Here is a 23,053-nt window from a genome sequence, read left to right on the forward strand (position 1 = left end):
AGACCAACTAAAGCTGTTCATAAAACTTATGTTTTTCAATGATATCGAAATTAGCGGACTATACAGAAAAAAAAAATAATCAAAACCAACCTATTTGTGAGTCTGTCGTGAAGTAGGGTGTTATCCGTCCTTAAAACAAAGACGATGTCAAACCAACGTTCGGGGAAGAAGTCACAGCCATGATAGTCCACTATTTTGCCTCCTTCAGATAACATGTCTTCCATTATGTCAAGAATCTAAAAAAATAAGCTGTTGGAAATTGGAAAAAGATGCAAATGTCGAGTGCATATCGAGCATATTTAGGTGAAGGAACATCCAAAATTATACTGGGGCGCATGAGAGCTGACAATCATTTCTGTTCAGTTTTCCATCTTTTTTCCCCCTTTAGAGCCATAAAAATTGTGACAACCAATTTGAAAACAAAGGACATTGTATTGTTTATACTAAGAAATTTTAATTGTCATATTTCCTTTGTCACAACGCAAACAAGACTATTACAGTTTGTGGAATACGTTTCTCGTAGAATTTTACACAGAGCATGTTTTGTTACGAGGGACTTAAACCCCTCTCCTCCTCCGTTTTATGGTTAACAGACACGATATTGATATTTTAATCAAGATTTTCATCCTTTTAGGGTTGTATTCCTTTCTTCTAAAATCAACAAGTTTTCACACTCAAATAACTTGTGATGGGTGACAGCAATTATTCATTGCCATGAACAACTTGACAAGAGTCTTTCCCCATCTTCTCGATGATGAGGTTGATAAATCTAGAATATAATTTTGTTTGTTTTTCTTTGTTTTTTTTTTCTCAGACTCAGGCTCTACGATTTTGATCATTTCTAGAGACCAGATGCAAAGTACAAACTTTTGTGCATAGCATAATAGGCGAATGTCAGTGAACTTGGCTCTTTGAGTAAATTTACTCAAAGAGTAAAATTAAAAACTTGGCTCTTTCAGATTGGCTTAAAGACTTGGTTCTTTAAGATTCCATTACATGAGAGAGAGGGGGATTCACACTCTTGTGCTAATACCTTTTGACAAGTAACTTCAAACTTGATAGATTTCCCGCATTTAGAATCAACAAAACAAGCAGATTTTTTCCACGTATAGGTCTGTAGTATTTTCCGGCTTTCTACGTAAGTTCTTTAACCTTGTAAAGATAGTTAACAGATCGTGCCCATGGGTCAATACATGAATTCAATGATGTTAATAAATTTTAAGGGTATTTGTATGACTTATTCTGCGACCACAAACGACCAAAGACAAGAACTGCAAAGTAACTGCAAGGTTCAATTCCCTTCAAATGCAACAGACATTGAACTATTCCATGTGATTATGAAATTCAACAATCGCCAAATCCTTATTCGTGATCTGTTACATTCTCTCATTTTAGCAGAAAATTGGATAGTGACACATCTCTTTAGTGAGACTCTGGTTGCGTCATTTACTCAAGAATGCAGCATAAATAATTTCCAAATGAACGTAGCTAAAAGCAAAACAATAAGTCAGAGTCCCTCAGAGAGACTTAAAAATACCTGAATCACAATATCTCGTTGTTCATTCAGCGAAAATTCTCGACACCACCTCAAATACTTAGATCTCCAGCCTCAATTCGATAAAATGCTTTAGATCTATTGTACGGCTGGGATAAGAGAACTACGAGAACTCTAATGTTATGGAACAGTGTAAATCTATCCTTCCGTCTCAGATTGATTGGCCACTGGGTTTTCATCAGTAATGTACCTACTTCAGAAATAGATTCCTGTTCCAAGCAGAAGCAGTTTGTCAAAAGACACGCTAGTGATGGAGGCATTGATCATATTCAACAGACTAAATCCGGCCTCGTTGCGTACATGAACAGCCCCAAGTCGGCAGCTACTCTCGCAAACTCCCTCAGGTCCTCCCCTGATATAAGTGCTTCTTTTCGTGAGGAAAAGTTCTTCGCGATCGCCAAGTTTGTGCCCCTTGCCACAACAGATGATGATATTCTCTCTGTTAATTCCAAATTAGTCTGCGCCAAGCGATATGGTCAATCTGAGACAATCAAACTTACCTTTAGTGATGCTGACTCCCGAAATACAGCAGTCAAATATGGGTTATTCATTGATTATACTCACATCAAAGTCCTCCTATTCAGACAAATTCCCAAGCGATGCTTCAAGCATCAGTTATTTGATCATCTTGCTAAAGATTGTACCAATAGCATGCGATGCTCCAGATAAGCTTGACCCCACGAGAACAGTAGAGAAAGCTCTTGCGATTCCCAAACAGTGAAATACGCTCTGTGCCCTGATACTAATAATAACCACCCTAGCTTTAGTCTACAGTGCCCAGCAGTCCGACGAGCGATACACAAATTTTCTCCTCAAACAAGAAAATGAATGAACTGTCTATATTTTGCCGCAATGTTTACAGTCATAATGCTGCCAAATTGGACTACGTCAAGAACTTGTGCCTCGCATATAATATTGTTTGCGTCCAAGAACACTTGTTAACTACCAATAACTTTGGGCTCTTTCAGTCGATTCCTATTAAATCCGGGCACATTCATGAGACTAAGCGCTCTAGCGCCAGGGGCCGACCTAGTGGTGGACTTGCAATGTTCGTTGACGAGAGCATAGACTGTCGTAAACTTGAGTCGTGCGATTTCTATATAGCAGTCGAGTTCCCAGGCCCAAGTGCTTTCACGCTAATGAATGTATACCTACCAACTAACAGGAACACGGATCATAGTGAAAAACAGTATGCCGAGGCTTGCGGTCGAAATGGAAGGCTACTCCGTAGGCTGGGAAGCTAGCGTTTTTTAGTCTGCGGTGACTTCCAGTGTGACCCCTTCTCGAAAGGAAATGTACAGGACGTTCTTATGGCATGTATTCCGAGTGACTGTTCTCCATATATTAAAGATCAAAACTTTACGTTCATTCACAATTCAGGAAGCACAAGTAATATTAATCACGTCTTTTCTAACTTTTCTATTCCCTCGCCTGTACATGTGGATTCAGAGCATACCGCAAGTGATCATCTTGGTTTTAAGTTTAATGTTCCCTTTAGTCACTACGTGAAATCAAAAAGGCCAGATTATACATAAAGACGCGAGTGGAAAAAGATTGACCTCAGTCTGTACCAGTCGACGTGTGACAAAATTTTGGACAAAATAAAAGTCCCGTTCCAGCTTCTTGTCCATGGGTGCGACGACAAGATTGCACTCAATACATACTGCCCTGAAATTAATCACACGCTAAAACTTGCTGAGTCTGCATTCGTACCTAGTGCAGTTATTAGGAAAGGTACAAGGAAAAGAGGATGGAGTGACCATCCTTACGTGAAGCATGCCAAATGGAGGTCTAAGATGTGGTATTCTGTGTGGCGCGACTCCGGCAAGCCGAGGACCGTCACTGTCTTCAATCTCTTTCGTAAAACAAAAAGAGAATACAAAGCATGTGTGGATGAGCTGAAAGTGAAGGAAGCAGAAACTGCTTCGGAAGAGGCTATCCGTGACCCAAAAAATATGTGAAAAAAATTCAAAAGTAGTAAAGTGCAGTCCAAGCCATGTGCCATGATACCTGGAGAACAGTGGTTAAGACATTATTCAAAGGTCTTCGGGTCTAAAGATACTCCCTCGGAAAAAGAATATGATGAATCGCTTAAATCGCGTCTTGATTTACTATTGAAAAAGAGAAATTATTTTTTTATATATGTGAATGATGTTTTGAGGGCTGTTCGCCATTTAAAGGTTAACAAGGCTGCAGGTCTTGATGGTGTCAGTGGTAATCATCTGCGCAATGGTTCACCGCTTTTGATCCAGAATATGCAACTACTTTTTCAGATGTGTATAGATAGTGCCACCGTCCCCAAATCATTTTGTACCGGAGTCGTTACAAACATCCTGAAGAAAGGAAAAAAAGGCAAATGGGTATGGAGGCTACAGGCCGATTACTGTCTCAAGTACATTGAGCAAGGTGCTGAAAAAATTGGTCCTTCGCGAAGTTATATCGAAGTGTGTGATAGACTACAAGCAGCTTGGGTTTCGAAAGCATCTCAGCTGTGCTTTCGCCCATAGACATCTGAAGCGTAATCTTGCCAAGGCTGATTCACTTGAGTTATCCGTACATATATGTAGTGTTGACATTTCTGCTGCATTTGATTTAGTAGCCCAGTCTGCTCTGTTCCAGACCTTGCTAGATGCCGGTGTGAACGCCCATATAGTAGCTATGTTATCACTTTGGTACTCTAAAAGCTATATAAGAGTAAAACTTGGGCTTGAAAAACTCAGTGAGCCAGTTAAACTAAAGAGAGGACTTCGACAAGGTTCCGTCTTAAGTCCGACATTATTTAACACGTTGACTTATAAGGTTACAAAACAAATTTCTGACGGGCTAAGATTTGATACTTGTGATTTGAGTTTAATAAGCTATGCTGATGATTTACTTATGTTGAGTTTCTCATTGAGTGTACTGCAGGATAATTTAGATGAGCTTGTATCTGGTTATAGCGCTATTGGTCTACAAGTTAATGGTCAGAAAACTGAATTTCTGGTTTTCAGCTCTGCGAAACAAGAGGCACCAGCACCAACTGTGTCCGTAGATGGTGCTATTATCGCACCGTCTTCTTCACTCAAATATCTAGGTCTTCTGTACGGCCGAGATAAGAAAACTACAAGAACTCTTTGCCTTGATACCCTTGTGTCTAACCTGCGAGTGAGCTATGCTAAACTAGCCCCGCTGAAGTATTCTTACAATCGGCAAATTTTGGCGAGGAAGTACAGAGCAGTGGCATTACCAGATGTCCTTTACCTTTCCCCGCTTTGGGAATGGTTCACAGAAACAGAGAGGCTAAAAGTTAGGTCTGCGTTTTGTAGATATTTGAAGTTTTTGATACGCATACCGCTATTCGAGAGAAACTCATTTCTTTTGAATAAGTATCAAATTCCGGATCCCCGTGAACCTGTGGCAGAACAGGAAACTAATGCTAGAAAAAGTGCCCTTGAACACCTTTATGATTTCCTGTCGTTGCACGTCATATATGAGCTATGAATGTATATAGTGAATGCAGTATAATTGTTTAATCTTGAAGTATTGTTTTTCGCCTTTTTCTTTTTCCTTTTTATTTTTTTTCTTTATACTCCGCCATGTTGTTGTTCTGATGGTGGGCTAAAATAAACTATCTATCTATAAGTCTGTCATCCATCCGTCTATACATCATTCCTAGGGCACAACTAAGGTGAATAGTCATAGACTAAGGAATGAAAGATCGGATACTCTTCTCAGGATTGTATAAAATCGGCAAATTTTGGCGAAGCTATACAGAGCAGTAGTATTATCACGTGCCTTTTACCTTTCTCGCTTTGGGAATGGTCAAACAGTCCGTGGTAACGAACTGTGAGTAAAAGTCAGATTCAAATAAATGAAAAATTTCCCGTTGATTCGGCCTGAACATTTTTGGGCGATATTGAGAGGGGGGCTTCAATTGAGATTTTGTTCCACGCTCAAGAGAGGCCAGACTTGCCACTGTCCTGAGCTCCTTTATCAATTCCTGCCACTGCACGTACTATACAAGCAATGAACGTATGCAATGAACAATATAGAATGAATACAGTATACAGTGAGCCTAATCGTTATTATTGAAGTATTGTTTTCCTTTTTCTCTGTTGCTGTTTTACAGTGGTCTGAAATGAACTATATAATTAAGATATTTATTATAACCTATTTTATAAGATTTTTATAAGATATTTATATAACCGTGAAGTTATTTCGAAAAGTAACTTCACGGTAATATTTCGTCACCAAATGCACTCAAAAACACCATTAGTAATACCTATAGTGATTATCCTGTCAGCACCTAAGTATAACAAAAGTGAAAAGAATTGATTGTTTTACCAATGTGTACGGTTTTTTGTCAACCTGCATAACAAATGTAAATAAAAAATCTACAGCCAAACTATCCTCACATAAAAAAAACCTACAGAAGTAAATCTTTAAAACAAAGAATTTATGGATAGTAGGGAGCAACAGAATGACAATCAAAAGAACAAATCAAACCAATACGCTGGACAGCTCCAATCACAACACAGAAGGAAATTCTCTGGTTAAAGATTTTCTAAAGAAATAATTATGTTGTTTAAAGTTCCGCTTACTACTGAAAACGGTCTTTACGTGCCATTATTACCACGAATAATCTATTGTTATGAGTTTTCTTTTCTTGTCTACTGAGAGTCCAATTCGTGTGGGTATATTTACCATGTTGTAAAAGTTTTTTTAAATAAATATCTATCATATCTTGTCTTAGTCAAATGTCCCTGGTTTTAAGTCGTTGCTCATTCAGGGCCCTGACTTGAACGTTTGACACTCTGTCCAGACAACTGGTCTATCTATCACAGACAGTTGTTTTTAAACATGAGCAGGTTTTCTTTCATTAAATACTCCAATTCACCCTCAAACATCAATAAAGAAAAGACATTATTTTGACTTTGGCACAATTTTAGCTTAAAGAAGAACTTTTTACAACACCAGACATTTCAAGGTTGATAAAACATTGCATATGTATACGGAGTAAACAAAATTAATATAATACTAGAAAAGAACATTTTTATTTAAATACAAACATATGCATACAAGTCAGGATAATCAGGATAAAAAAAATATACATATAAAAGTTATTTCGCCTTTTCACCATTACTGAACAAACGGCCTTTCTATATGTTTTGAGGCTTGACTTTTTATGTGGTCTAGTAAAATTTTATCAGCATATTCTTCATTTTTTATTTCTGGAATGAGGATAGATCCAACAAGAAACCATTCACTTCTTGAGCAAATGGCCAACGCCTGGCCAGATGCCAGCAACCATTCGAATAGTATATACATTGTCTTACCACCAAAAGGGCCGGATTTAAATATTTAGCACCCCTAGGCCCAACCGCTTTGACACTCCTAGGCACAAGCTTTTTTTTGGGAGACACAGATTATTACGGGAAATACGCGAAAAGTCGGGGATAGTGGAAACACTGAACAGAAGGCAACTGATGAGCGATAAGCCAAAAGTAATGCAAGAGAGAGGTGATACCGAGCTCTCAGCTTCCGCTCCTGGGAGACATCTGACAGTTGTTGTTGTTGTTTGGGTTTGACGCGTTTGACCAATTGGTCATATGCGTTCGTATCACTCATCTGACAGTTTATAAGCGGCTACGGAATCCCTGTGCTGTTGTCAAGTCACATTTCTGTGAATAAGCAGCGCAGCAGCATAGTGCATGCACTTGGTACTTTTGACAATAAATCCAGTTTTTCCAAATAAAAAAAAAAAAATCGCTCAGTGTTTTTTTATGCCCCTCGGCATTGTGCGCCCCTAAGCCCCGAGTCTATGCGTAAATCCTGATCTGACCACCACAAGGCATAGTAAGTCGCTCAGCTTCAGTTCTTTCCTTACAAATTTCATTACTCTTTATCTGCTTTTTAAAACTTTTCTTAGACACCACCACTCTCAGATTGTTTATCACCAAGTTCTTTCACATTGATCCTTCGTCGGATATGCTGCCATATGTCATGGTTAAATCAAGGTTTATATTCTAAGTTTTGTATCCAGCTACCTCTGCAGTATAATGTTATTTATTAATGATTTATTTATTAATCAATTAATTAAGTCAAAGACTCCATCAATGCTCGGCGTATCATCGACTACAATTTCCAGTGTTGCAAGCCTATCGTTTAGTTTAAGATCACATCTCTGTCACTAACTCTTGATGTGAGTGTTTTACATATTTAAATATCTAAATATTAAATATTAAAATAATAAATATTAAATATCTAAGCGATGTCATATTTTTTGGTCAAAGCTTTAGGCTTCAGTTTACACTCGGCAGATCAAAAAGTTAGGGATTCAATACTTTTGCCAAACGCTCTAATGTCATCCACGCAACGTTTTCCATGTTTTACAACAAATATAATATAAAACCCTTCCTTATTTTCCTTTTTTTCTTCTTTATTTCTTCTTTAGTCTCTTTTTTAGTTTCGGCAAAAAATCAGTGGAAAAGCAGCTAATAAATTCAGTCAATGAATATCAAATTCATTCAGGTTAAAATACTACATAATATGTTTATGCTCATACTTTAGACTTATAACATTGTGCAGAGACGGGAACAACATAGTCAACTTAGTAGTCACTTGGCAAATAGTCTATTAAAATTTAGGTTAGCAGCATCAAGTGAATTGCATTATGCCTGTAAAAGGTCTTGTTGGAAAGCCAAGCACCTCTTTAAGGATTGGTAGCAAATATTTCTATACGGTTTATAAATAATTCTAAATTCAATTTATTGTGAATAAAGTGGGGAAAATTTCAAAAAAATTACTAGCTATGAATTTTTTAGTTAATGAATTATTTAAAAAAAAATCATGAAATAACTTTGGTGTACCAGCTGACATTTACAGTAAGTGCCTCAAGACAACCCAAAATAATGGTCAGAACTATTTATTGTTTGCACCCGCCCCCTCTCTTCACTAAACAGAAACAAAAATTAATTATCCAATACATAGATTTTGAGATACTGACTTGCTACGCTTTGGCTGGGACAGAGGCTATTACTCCTTGTGGTTTTCCCCAAGGTGTTGAGATTTCATTCATGAGCTTGGGTTCTTGGAAAAAGTATAAACATATTAAGGCCGTGATTAAGTGAACTGATGGAACTCGAAAATCCCATGTTAAAAATTGAAAACTTATATTTAAAAAGTACTCAAGTATTCATTGGCGGATGATACCGCTTTTAATATGAGGCCGTAGCTTCTTGAATATGCTACAAAATTTTTTCTAAGATTTTGCTCTACTTCCTCTAATTGCTTAGAAATCTTAGAAAATGTCTCGCTCTTTTTCACAAGTGTACTATATGAAGGATATTGCTTTTAGAACAAAATCGGTACTATAATGAGCAGAAGACAACAACCTGTAAGATGATTGCAATCATTCTTCGATTCTTCGAAAAAATCTTTTCAGATCGCCCTAGAGACCAGATGGACAAGCCGGTATAATTAACCTGCTATTTCCGCCAATGAATAAGTGCTATTTGAAGGGTTTTTGACAATCGACAGTCTCTAGAGAACTGAGAGACAGAAGGCTACCCTAGCTTCAATTTTGAATCTCGATGTTTTCAAGTTCACTTAATCACAACCTTAAGCATTATCCTAAAAAGTATAAGAAATATGTATACACATCCATATATATATATATATATATATATATATATATATATATATATATATATATATATATATATATATATATATATATATATATATATTTTATTGCTTGTCCTATGTGTGGATCTCAGGATGAAAGTTTGATACATTTTTTGTGTGAATGTGTCGAATTGAATGAATGGAGGCGAAAGATGTATGGTAAAGAAAAACTGACTGAGATATGGATGGTAGATATAATGAAAGAGACAAATTTCCTGAGTGAGTTCTCTAAATTGTGAGCATGTGAGCATTGTGAGCGTTTTCTTTAAATAGTAATAATTTATTTTAGTTAAATCGTTGTTCATTTTTGTTATGTAGATTTCTTATGGCCCAGGGGCTTTCTCTGGAATAAATCATTATTATAAGTCATTATTATATATATATATATATATATATAGTATATATATATATTATATATAATATATTATATATATATTATATATAAATTACTGCATCGCAGCGCGTCATGGGAGAGTAATTTCTATGGTGAAGACCTGATGATGCTTATTAGTGTGCATGTGTTTGTCCCTACAGAGGGGAGGGGAATTTCAGTGAATCTTCCTTGGAACGTGGTAGTAGTTGTATTGGAAAGTAAGAGCATTTTCATGTTACAATTTCCCAGTTTTCCTCAAATGACAACACTCCAACACGAAAATATCAAGGGTTCTTCCCCATCCATCCTGTAAGAAATACTCTTAATACTTACTTTGTCCTCATTTAACACAGGGCACTGATATTCTTCATCGTATTCTTCTAAACAGCCACTTTCTTTGGCTAATCTTCCAACTTCAATCCATTGTAAGCCATGGGCTTCAGCAAGCTGCTGGCAAAGTGTTGATTTGCCAGTACCAGGAGTTCCTAGATTAAAAAAGCACAATATACAGGACGAAATACAGAAAAGTGGTCCCTAAAATAATAGAACAAAAAGATATGTTATGAAAGTTGCAAATTTATAGGAAACAAGTTTTGGGAATAAGGAAAAATTTTTTTTTTAATTTTGATCAATATTTAGAACAAAAAATTGATGTGATATTTTTACAATCCAATGCATAACAAATTGAAGACGAATGCAAAACAAAGCAGCACATTAAAGTTTGCCTTTGTAAATGACATGATTGCATAGAAGGATAAAGAGTCTCTAGAGCCATTGATAACGCATAGGACATCCATACGACGTTTCTGCATTTGTTTTATAGGAACAGGTAATACAGCGTGATAACGTGAAACGACAACGTGAATCGTACTCTGGCCCCATATTTATAAGTGAATCAATTTACTGTGTTAAAACAGAGTAAATGGTTTGATTAAATCATTGATTTATAGTGTCGCAAATGAGACTGGGATTTAGAATATGAATTAATTTATAATATTTTAATTGGAGTCAAAATATTTTATTCTTCATGTACACTAATGGTTCCCAACCAATTTTGACCCATGCCTCCCCTAGGCATTACTAAAACCCTGATGCAGCCCCCCTTGTTATATTTAAATTTTGTTATTCAAACTTTTACATATATTCACTTGAAGGAAGCTTAAAAGGCCATTAATTTTGTATCTTTTTGGGGTCGTCCAATAGGTATATTTTTTACTAATGAAAAATATCGTCTGAAGGCAATACCTTTTACACAAAACATAACGTCATTAGAATGCTATATTGTATCCCTTTTGCTCTTTAAATGCATTCAAACGTAACGTCATTTATATTAATTTTTTCAAGTTAAGGCTCAAAATCATAGTCAGCCACAGGGTGCACGTGATCCCCATGACCTACCAAAATATTTCCGTGCACCAATGGTGGGGCCTGTGCCCCACGTTGGTAATCACAGATGTAGACTTTATAAGTCCACAGCTACCTTGTAAAGTAGACTGTGGGTCATGCAAAGGTGTTGTTTATTTATTTCATGTATTCAGATATTTAGTTTTATTTTGAATGTCTTGCACTGAAAGAACTCTTGGTTTCATAAATAAATATTGCTGATTTTTCAACAGAATATATAAAATAAACTCTAAAGAAAATAAATAGAAAATTAAAACGACAATAACTATAATATCTAAGCCTATATAGCATATACCTAAAAAATTAGTACAAATAATATAACGAAAAATATTTTCCTATATATATATATACATATATATATATATATATATATATATATATATATATATATATATATATATATATATATATATATATATATATATATATATATATATATATATTATGTATATATATATATATATATATATATATATATATATATATATATATATATATATATATATATATATATATATATATATATATATATATATATATATATATATATATATGTAGGATTATGCAAAAGTAACGCTTTACTGAAAACACAAAGCCGGGTATGGAAAAAGTTCCAAAGCTGCCAGTATCAGAATTTGAGAGAATTCCAAAAGCTGCCAGTATCAGAATCTGAGAGGATTCCAAAAGCTGCCAACACTTTTGTAGCACAGCTTGTGTTGACAGCTTTTCTTTGAGCAAAAAGTATTTTTATATGTAAAATGATATTTTCAGACAAAATCTGCCAACAAATTAGAAAACTGCTAAGCAGCATTGCTACTTTGCTACCCCACTTTTTGCACGGCGGCACAAAACCTACACAAAAAATTCAGATTACTGTTTGAGGATCTGAAAAGTCATTAAATAGCCTGCAAAAATCCTGGATTATTTCATAAGGCTCTCAATACTCTTTCACCAGCCACAACATTAATGGCTTTCAGTACAGAATTTACATATTTTTAAAAAATCAAGCAAAAAGAAAGTTTATTTATTTGTCAAATTAAATAAAAACCAACACTGTGGAGAATAAATGATAATGAAATAAAGAGGAATAACACCAAAATAACTGCACAGACTACACATAAACCACGCTTTAAACAACCTTTGGAGGAAAAATATAAAAGAGAGAATACAAATATGAGAAATGAAAATATGAAATAGAGAATAAAAATTAGAATAAAATTCAATGCCCATGTAAGAGTTTTATTAAGACCAATTATTTCAGATATATCACTAAGGTAAGATTTAACCACTAAATTATTGTGTGTGTACCATTGTGGTAAGAAAAGCAAAAACTCACAGTACCAGAACCAGGTATTTGTCACATTTAGGGTTTTAGAACGATTTTTCCAAACAAAATCAGGAGTATTGGAAAGGAAAAGAGTGAGTGGAGAACTAAAACTGTGGTGAAAGTTGCCTTTGTGGTGATGGTGAAACACCCTTTTGATTACATCTAACCTTTATTGAACAAAATTTTTGAAGCTATTCTAAAGTCTTGGCAGTACCAAGACAGCTTCAGTTGGATTTTTCTACAAAAAGGAATCACAAATTATTAATTTTAGAAGGTGCTTATTGGAAAAGTGGCGCTAAATTAAGCAAATTCAAACCATACCAGATCCCAAAATGCTTTATTTACCTACTTTTGAAATTCATCAAATCATTTTGTGATTCTACTGCACAGTAATCTAATAGTGTTGTGTTGACAGAACAGTGCTAGTTTGGTATAAATCAGCAATATATGGGCATATCAGTAGTCACTTACTTGCAAGAATACTACAGATACATACAGCATAGGCTTAGAAGTAATCAGTGGCATAAATTGATGGAGATGCAGAAGGGGGATCAAAATACATTTTTCATAATCTTGGGGGGATGGGACAATTTCTTTTCTAAACTTTTAAATAAAAACATAAAAAGGCCATTTCGCCTTTTCGATACCAAAAAAGTTGTTCAAAAATCTAATGGATGTCAAATGCTTCCTCCCTCCATTGACACAACAAGAAGCATTAATTCTTATTTGCTTTAAGTTTCAATTTCCTTTTTAATAGCATCCAATCAAAATGAGTTCATCATATACATGTCTGACTTTCACCCTCTGCCTCACTAAACAAATCCAATTTCATGTAGACTTAACAAAAATATTGCCAAGTTATGGAAAATATACTAAGATTGGCATCAAAGTGTTTTCTGACTGTTGGAACATCCTAGTAAAATTGATTAATCTTTAACATTACCAATACAAATGAAACCAAAACCAAAATATAGATGCTACATTCGGAAAGAATACCAATTGATACTTTTCCATCCCTGGAAACTGATTCATGAGAATTTCCAGATATGAAATTCTACCATTACTGCCAATGTTAAAAAATGTACTGTCTCATTTACTGTGTTCAACCTTCCAAAAAGTGAATAACCTTTGTTGTTATACTGTCAGCAGTTTCATTTCCCTTCATCATTATGTCAAGATTGTGCCCAGGTACTTTTAATTTGAAAAGGACAGGATGATAGTGTCCTTTTAAAATTTTGTTATCATAGCGCACTAACTGGTATTGCAGTCCCTTGTCTCTTTTTATGTTAGAAAGGACACTTTTAGAGTCAGAGAGTAGAGTCCTTAGTCTGCATCCAGCACCATGTCTGGATATTTTAGGAGATCCAGACGTTCTGCAAGGAAAACAGAAATATCACCTGAGACTCTAATTACATAGATACATTGCTACATTCAGAAAGAATACCAATTAATTCTTTACCGTCCCTGGAAACTGACTCGTGAGAAAATACCTATTTCCAGACATGAAATTCTGCCATTACTACCAATGTTAATTGACAAAGGTTTAGATTATTTATCTATTAGGCACTTATTTCCATGACTTTATCTGTGTTAGCTTGAGGATTGTTGATGGTCAGTGGCTGACAAGAAAAAAAATAATCTGGTTTTCAGGAATACACCAATATTTTTTAGCAGAGATTTCATCTCACAATAGCTGAAACCTCTACTTTAGCTTCCAACTTTCCAATGAGTACACTTCATGAGACACTTATGATAAACATGATGATTTTGTTTACTGTTGACGTTCACAAAGCCTTTTGTTGATAGTTTCAATGCATTGTTCTAAAGAAGAGGCATCAACTTCTTTAATAATGTAGTAATGAGTTTACTTTTTAGAACACCTGTGCTAAGCATTAGTCCCCAATGAATAATTGGTTCGATTTTGGAACATTTTTTCCATGCAGAGTAATAGACTGGGATACCACATTCTATCTTTCCATATATTACTGACAGACATTTTTAAAGCTTTATTATTGCACAGCATTATTGCCCATAAGCAGCAGGCAGAATATTCAGCCTGTCAGTCAAATGAGAAAAATGATAATTCTAATTTAACTTATAATCAAGCTAAACACCACAGCATTTTACTCTGCTGTCAAAATGACTTGTAATAATCTTCCTATCTTTTTTAGTTGCAGTGAATTTGGGTTTCCAATGTAAGCCTTGAATTGTTTACAGGGTGTCAGATGTGTTGACATGGAAAATTCTATACTACAACGCAAAACAGACTGGGGAAGTCCCAATCAAATAGAAGTATGGACCTGTTTTGAGAACCTGGAAAACCTAATGCTCCAAGGACCACTTAGTGGCAAAGCTGTAGCTGTGCAATGTATATACTTACTGATATGGATGGGCAAAAATAAGAAAGACATATTTAGCACTCTCATCCTCAGAGACAATAAAAAAGCTAATGTAAAGACATATATGGAAAAATTCAGTTGGTATTTCAACCCAAGAGCCAACAGTGTTCATGAAATATCTCTTCCATGCAAAAGATCAAAGAGAGGGAGAGCCCACTGACCAACACATTACAGAGCTCCATAATCCTTGTTTGAGACTGTGAATTCAATGTTACTATCAGAGATGGATGGTATGTGATAGGCTAGCTTGCAGTATGACATCAACAAAACTTCATGAGAAGCTTCTGCAAGTGGGGTCTCTTCTTAGTCTTATCCAAGCAGCTTCTATAGCTTGAACACATGTGGAAACTAAGTTTCAGGTAAAGACAATGAACTCACCATTTTATCAAGATATAACTATAAAGCCAGAGATTGATCTAATTCAGAAACCAAAAAGTCAAGCGCATCATTCACAGCAAAAAACGAAGCAAGGAATGCTATTTTTGTGGGGAAATTTTCACCATAACACAAATGTCCTGTAAAAGGCAAGATATATAACAACTACGAAAACCCAATCATTTCGCTAGGTTGTGTGAAAGTGCAAAGAAACCAATCAATCAACCAGTCCCACATTCCAGACCCTTCACAAAGTGAAGACACCGCAAATGTAGTTTTGTCATCAAAAACATTACCCTATGCTGAAATTCAAAGAAGCCATTCCAAAGCACTCAGGAGCAAAGTATAACACCAAACTAGATACACATCATGGCTATTAGTCAGTGGTACTATCTGATGTGTCAGCTGATTTTACAACATTCAATACACCATTTGGGTGTCGAAAATTTAAAAGAATACCCTTTAGCCTGATCTCTGCTGAGGATAAATTTCAATGCAGAGTACTGGAAATGCAAACTCAGGCTTCACTGGTTTTTCCATTATTGTTGATGGCATAATCAATTCTGGCAAAACTTTTATGAGCATAATCAGAACGTATGGGCAGCACTTTAAAGAGCTAGGTAGAAGCACACTACTTTGGGCACATCATCTCAGACAATAGTATAAATCCTGATCCTGGAAAGTTAAAAGTCTTAAACAAATAAGATCCCCAGCAAACAAAGATCTCCAGATCTTACATGGCATGATGAATTACTTGTCAAGACACATCCAAAATTTAATAACAGCAAATCACCCACTGAATCCAATGGAACTTACAAAACAAAAATTTGTGTATGAAGGCCTGGAAATCAGAAGGCCCTTGAAAGCATCAAGTGCTCAATTTGGCACCAAGTTTATTTTGGCACCAAGTCAATTTGGCATCAAGTGCTACCATTTTTTTTATCCAGGAAACAATAAAGAAGAAATATAGGTAGATGCCTCAAAGTCTGTTATGAGAACATTTCTTCTGTAAAAAAGGAAACACTATTGCATTTGCCTCAAGGTCACTGAATACCATGGAGCAAAATTATTCACAAATAGAAAAGGAGATATATCCTATAATATATGGGTGAAAAAGCTACCACCAGTACCTATATGGACAAAGATTCTCTGTCATATTGGATCACAAGGCCTTTGGATCAGTCTTAATGTAACATTAAACATTTTGATTCCCCTACAATCTATGGTTTTGAAAATTTTTACTTCAAAACCTGATGTCTAAATAGTGAAAATTTAGCTAAAGACTAAAGACAAATAACATGATAAAAAAAAACTAGCTTTTACTTCTTCATGACTCCATAAATGGGAGCATATGTCAAATACTTATTAAAGTTACCTCCCTTTTGATGTTAGCAGCTAATGTCAAAATAAAACGCTAATGTCAAGACAACACAATACCTCCATAAGAACATAATTGCAAAATCGTGAAATCCGGGTTTGTGGTAAATCCAATTGCAAAACCATGAAATTCTGGTTTAGAGTTCTGGTTAGAGGCAGGTCAAACATCCCATAACCAATTTCCAACGAGTATATATGGAAGGTTTTTAAGTCAGTCAATGCTGAGACTCAACAAAGAAAAGTGTTCCTTTATAGGAACAGCATTTTATATGTAAGACAGAGTTTATGTCTGTTTTAATACACTACTTGTTGAAGTGCATCTACTAGAAAGTTTATATGTAAGTGCTTAAATAAAGTTCATTGTTTTTGATTCTATTGCTCTTGTTTGTGAAACCAAACACCAGGTATAATTTCCGTGGTGTTTAGAAATGCTCTCAAGGGAATCTATACTCTAAGATAATTCCATACCAAAGATATTGGGCATTATTAACAGAGTATTTTAGTTCCAATGCTTCACTTATTGAACTCCCATGATGTCATCTTAAGTTGAATATCCCATAAGTTATAATGACAATAAACCCACTGCAACTTAAGTAATATAAATAAAACTGCCCATAACTCAAAATCAAAGAAATCCCCCTGCAACATTAACCTGTCCAATTGCAAGGGCTAGAGAGGATCTTACAAATCCAATCATATAATTTCCATATCACTTTTTGACCAGCCAAGAACATCCCTGATACAGATACCCAATCCTGTTTACACATCCTCGGAGATAAGACTCTGTTCAAAAACAAAATTAGATCTTCTGTCCATACAACCATGAGCCTACTTTTTATCAGTGGTGAGAAGTTACTCCAAATAAGAAACAAGACAACATCTGACCAGAGCCTTCTAGCACTATTACAGATCATCCAAAATGGCAGGCCACATAGATGAGACAAAGTCCCTTTGAAAGTAATTAATTTTTGGCATGAGTACCCTGAGCTTTACATTGTTGATTCAGTCATTATTAAAAATGATTGACTGCTGCTACCCACTACCCTGGAAAGTGGAATTTAAAAAAAAAAACCTACATGCTTCACCCTTATGAATGAAAAAACTGAAGGTCAGAGCCAGATTAGATGTTTATTACCCTAGGACAACTAAGGATATAGAGAACTATGTACAAAACTGCATTGCTTGTGCCAAGTTTGCCAAATCAAACCAAAAAGTGAAGATAGGTTAGCTGAAAAATCTAGTGAAACTAATCAGTGTCTGCAGAAGAGGGTGACAAAAGCAATGGATAAGGAGAGTGAGGAGAGTGAGGAGCTAGGAGTCAGTCAGAAAACAAACTGGCAGCAAAGGCAGCCCAAAGACATGTTACACATTTTATGCTGAAACAATAAAACTACAAAAATTATTGTAAAAACTAAAATTTTCCCCTGTAGAGCATGGTGCCTTTGGAAGATGTTGCAGAGAGCAGCCTTTGTTCTCATATCCATCTGATTACTTCACTTGTATGCCTTTTCGGTCATGTTGTTTTTTAATGTTTCTCAATTGCTACCTTCTTGACAGTTCAGCAATCAAAGAAGTCTGAACTGTTATCCATACTGTCACCCTAGCAGTTATTGCCCTCCCTTTTATCCACCTTTTATACTTGATTGATGAAATTTAAGACACAGCAGTCTATCCATGCATTCAAAATGCATTGTATTGAGTATAGTACATAAATAAGCAATGAGTGGAATTCACCTGCCAGGTTGAAGAGTTAGGAACTCTCATACTTCTTCCTTTTTATGGTCATGAACCATCTGACCCAAATCTCTTTGAGCATGAATTTAACTCAGTTAGAAATGGTTGAGTGCTTTACCTACCTAGGCTCCATACTTTGTACTGATGGTTCTTCATACTTAGACATCCAGCAAGGAATACATAAGGTGCAGTTTGTTTATGTATCTCTTCAAAAGCCCCCTTGAAACTGCTGAGAAATTTCAATTCTGACTAAAAGTTGAATCTATACTGCCATGGTTCAAACCATTCTACTCTATGGATGTGAAACTTGGTCCTTGAAACTTCAACATGAGAGACCACTATCTGCTTTCAAACATGGATACTTATGCCAAACACTTAGAATTTGCCAGAAAGATTGTACATCTAACTCTGATATTTGTCAATTCTGCAATATTAGAAGAGATGTCACTACCATCATTAAAAAGCACTGCTTAGAATGGCTGGATCATGTCCTGCAAAGACCACCAGAATACCTGTCCTGTCAAATCCTTCTAGTTGAGCCCTGCAACTCTTGGAAGAGTCATTAAGGAGGGCAAAAGAAGAACTGGTGGACCCTGATTAAGTCTGACCTGGATCCCATTGGTGGCTTTAAGAAATTTGGACTGGTCAGCCTGGTGGCTCCTGTTTACAGAGCAATTGGCAGTAGATTGTGAAATCTGGTCCAAAGAGGTCACAGGGATCCTAGGTGCCAGGCATGGTGGAAACGCCTGACTCCTGCTACAAGTACAAATAAGTAAGTAATACTTCTTCCTGCCTCTTAGCAGTATAAAAGTGAAATGGAATACCACATTGGAAATGATAAGAGTCTACAAAAAATATAAGGAACCTGGAAATTGTTTTTTAGAATTGACAAATTCAATGATCCCATTAGGAGTCTCTAGCTTATGTCTAATGACTGGACTATATTAGAAGTTGCTATTGCTATGCTTGTTCCCATATGCAATGCTACCATATTGATAGGTACTTCTTCATATCCAACTGGCAGTTGAGCAGAAACAGTTTTAGAAGGGCTTGAGTTCTTTTGTAATGATGGAGCCAGAAATGGCCCAATTACTGTACCCATTAAAGAACTTATACCAGTATCTGTGAAGTTAAAAAAGTTTTTCATTACAAGCCAACTGTTTAAAATTTTTCCTTTCCTAAAGGCAGCATATCTGGATCCTTCAACATTTGAAAGGTCATCACTTGTGGATTGTTCTCTGGCCCTCAATATTTGATGCCAATACAGTAGGATACACTGAGAAATGCCATAGAAACAACAAGAGCAACCACTCAAACTTGCCCTTGTATAGATGAAACCCTTGAGACTATGGTTGAGTCCATTGAGGAATGCTTGTTCTCTTTGTTTTTGGAAACAACAGAGCAAATGTATGGGTTGTAGAAAGTATTTTCTGTTGTAAAAAAACAGAAATTTTTGAAATGGGTTTCCAAAATTGCCATTATTCTTATATTTGCATCCTTTTGTAAATCTATTTAAGAGAAGGGAATTCTTAAAGAAGGTATTATGCAGCACAGGGTCTAAGTTTCTTCCAAATTCAGTTTTTAACTTATTAGCTCAAGAATGAATTTTCCAGCACAACACTAGAGTATTTTCTAGTGCAAAGCACCACAAAAGTGCATAAAGTACACTTAAAGCATTTATTTTTCTTTGAATATTTTGCTATTTTTCTTTGATGCCAAAAAGACATCACAAAATTTTGAATTAGCAGGACAAAGTGTCTTTTTCCAGTGTATTTTTCTTCTTTCATACTTTTTTTAAGATGGCATCCAAACATCAGGACAGGGTGAGGGGCAAACTATGTTCTGAAGAGAGGGTAGACTGCCCTCTTCCTAAAGCAACTATGGACTCTGCTTGAACACTAACAACTTTGATCTGACTGCATAAACTGATGACAAATGACACCCATGTCTATTTTGAACTCACTTTTCATGAACTCATGTATAAATTTGGCATCATTTGTCTGAGGTTGTATGTCATAAGCAATGAGGTTCAGGTGTCTGTTAAACCAGTCTTGTTCTTGCCTGACTTTTTTGCAAACACTGGCCTCTAGTTTATTGGCCAGAACACAGTTTACAATGTCCTTGACTTCCAACACAGAAACTTTTTGTTTTTATATCCTCTTCAAGATCATTGATTTTGGCTTTGACAGAGTCCAGAGAAGTACTCATTCCCTGTTTGAATGAGTCAAACATGCCCTGTATTTCATTCCTGTGCACTTGTAATGTGATTTTTACACTAGCTGAGATGGTTTGATTGCTACTGCTGGTTTTGCACAAGGGACAGACCCAAACACTTCCAAGTCTTTGGTTTATTTTGTTAAATATGTTGTACTCTGTATCAGACATCAAGAGGCACCCAGTGCAAAGCCAGGAATTACAGTTGTCGCATTGCACTACATTTGACCTTTCATCCAAAGCATGCCCTTTCACTGCACACTTATCAGAGCCTTTTTCAGGCATTGAGGTTTTTGGCTGTTTCATAGTGCTTTTCCCTGTCATTTTCTGCAGCACTATATGGCAATATCTGTATCAAACACAGTCAACTTCCAGCAGTTTAAGGATTATATTAGTTTAAGGAGCACTCAGAATATATTACCTTTTTGTTTTGTTTGTTTGGTAAATCCCCTTGGGGATAGAAATTGAAATTCACTAGCTTCAAAGTCTAGGTAAGTAAAGTCACATGTTAAGGGAAGCCACTTAAAATGATACTAGAAGATAAATATAAGCAGAAAATGATAAATATTTTTTTGAATAAATGGTCTATCTAAAAAATTTGGCCAATAATCCTGTATTCAATTTTCACACCACCAAGTTGCTGTTGTAAAGTTGAAAGTTATTTGGGAAAAGATTGCCAGTTTTTAGTCTGAGAATATAATTCCTATAACTTGAGAGGAATTTTTAGCCATATCAATGGTTTTTTAGGCACAAATTTAGTAAATATATTTGCAGATCTTTGAAACTTCATACGTTGGGATTGTGTAAAGTTGTAAAGCTGAAAAAGTATTCTTGTACTTCATTTAAATTATTTTTCTAAATTTTGAAAAAGCCATTGATATGGCTTAAAAATTCTACTCAAATAACAGGATTAGACTACATTTTTTAGAACTAAAAACCAGAGAAAAAGAAACTGATAACTGAAAATTAAGGTAAAGTTGTTGTTTTGTCAAAATTTCAATAGGTATAGATCTGTCAAGTGGGCAAATTTCTAAGACCTAGAAATCAGAAGAATATTAACATAGAAGCTTGGCAATACCTTCCCAGAGTATGTTTTTGTCTCTAGATTCATTGTTGAAAGTTTCACTTTCTAAACCTAAACTCTTTCAAAGATAGCAACAGTGGCTCAACTAGAATTTCAAGGGGTTAGGTTGGGAAAATGAAATTTTCAAGGATGGGTCTACAGGCTAAAGTATATCCTGGGAAGGTATTTGCCTGCATGACAGGTGTCAACACCTATTGAAATTTTGACAAAACAACATTTTACCTTAATTTTTGGTTACTAGTTGCATTTTCTCTGCCTTTAGTTCTGAAAATTCAATTCTTGTTATTTGAGTAGAATTCTGATCTATATAAGTATTTTTTTTCTAAATTTAGGAAATGTATTTGCATATCTTTAAAACCTTATAAATTGGGATTGAGCAAAGTTGTGAAGTGATTGAGACAATTTTGTTGAGCCTCATTTAAACAGAAGATCTATTTTGCAAGGTTTCACTTTTATAAAACACATATTTTTAAAGGTCAGGACCCTTTAGAGGGAGAGGGAGTAGAGGTAGGTACTTAACAATACCATCCCAGGACATACTTTAGCCTGTAGACATATCTCTAAAAGTTTCATTTTCTTAACCTAACCTCTTTCCAAGATAGCAAGAAGTCACTAAATTAGAATTTTACCCAAAGATTTTCAAAGGCCACCAAAACTGTCCTCTAGAGGGAGAAAGAGTTGAGGTAGGTACTTCTAAATACCTCCCCATGATAAACTTTAGCCTGCAACTCTTCCCTGAAAGTTTTATTTTCCTAATCTAACCCCTTTCCAAAATAGCAAAAAGTAGCTAAAGTAGAATTTTACCCCTGTTTTAAAGGAAAATTTTGCTATAATGATACTTTATCTATCCTAGAGCTATATCTGCCCTTATTAGGATGATGGACACATTTTTACAGTACCAGTCATTATAGAAAGTGTTGATTAGGGAGCCATATGGTACTAGACAGCTGTTTTACTATTACAGTACTGCATTTACAAAACACCATATTTTAGAATGTTGTCTTCTGCACTTGCAACTTCTTAGACCATTTTTTTTCTTATTTCAAAGAAGAAAACCATTAGGCTAGACAGAAATAGGCTAGCAAGTTTTCAACGAAGTGTGAATTTTGACACTGTGGTTCATCTTACTTCAAAATAGTTAAAAGAATTACCAAGCATATCGAACTTATGGGCAGAGAAGTGTTACCTGTGACAAGAATATTTGGAAGATTTCTAGCACCAACACCGGGCATACTTTCCTTATTCAAAATTTTGCGCTTTCATGAGGTAACTGTCAGCAATTAGCTGTTTCTATGACAGCTGCTCATTCCAAAAGGTAAGGCCCAAAGCCGCGCCATTTGTTTCGTCAGTGAATAGCTGATTTTTAGAGAAACTGGCGCGCTGCCGGCTGAATCCAATTTCTTCATTAGGGAGGGGTTTTAAATCTATTCAAAATACACCAAGTGACATACTGTTCAAATCCAATGTACAACCAAACTTGTTAAAGGCCTTTAGAACACTGAAGGCACATACTACATAATAATAAATGTGAATTTGAGGAAAACAT

At 35.5% G+C, this 23,053-nt stretch overlaps 1 protein-coding gene across 1 annotated transcript in view; it reads right to left on the reverse strand.

Moving 5' to 3' along the window:
- LOC136037812 (adenylate kinase isoenzyme 6-like) overlaps positions 1-22,817 on the reverse strand; it is a 34,623-nt gene extending 11,806 nt beyond the window's left edge. The window contains exons 1-3 of the mRNA XM_065720644.1: positions 22,694-22,817; positions 9,927-10,078; positions 91-236 (exon numbers count right to left, since the gene is read on the reverse strand). Of these exons, the coding sequence (XP_065576716.1) occupies positions 91-236; positions 9,927-10,078; positions 22,694-22,739 (344 nt within the window). The 5' untranslated portion in view covers positions 22,740-22,817. The remainder of the gene's footprint in view (positions 1-90; positions 237-9,926; positions 10,079-22,693) is intronic.
- Between the last annotated feature and the right edge of the window lie 236 nt (positions 22,818-23,053).

This window comes from Artemia franciscana, chromosome 17 (assembly GCF_032884065.1).
Source record: "Artemia franciscana chromosome 17, ASM3288406v1, whole genome shotgun sequence".
Classification (NCBI taxonomy): Eukaryota; Metazoa; Arthropoda; class Branchiopoda; order Anostraca; family Artemiidae; genus Artemia; species Artemia franciscana.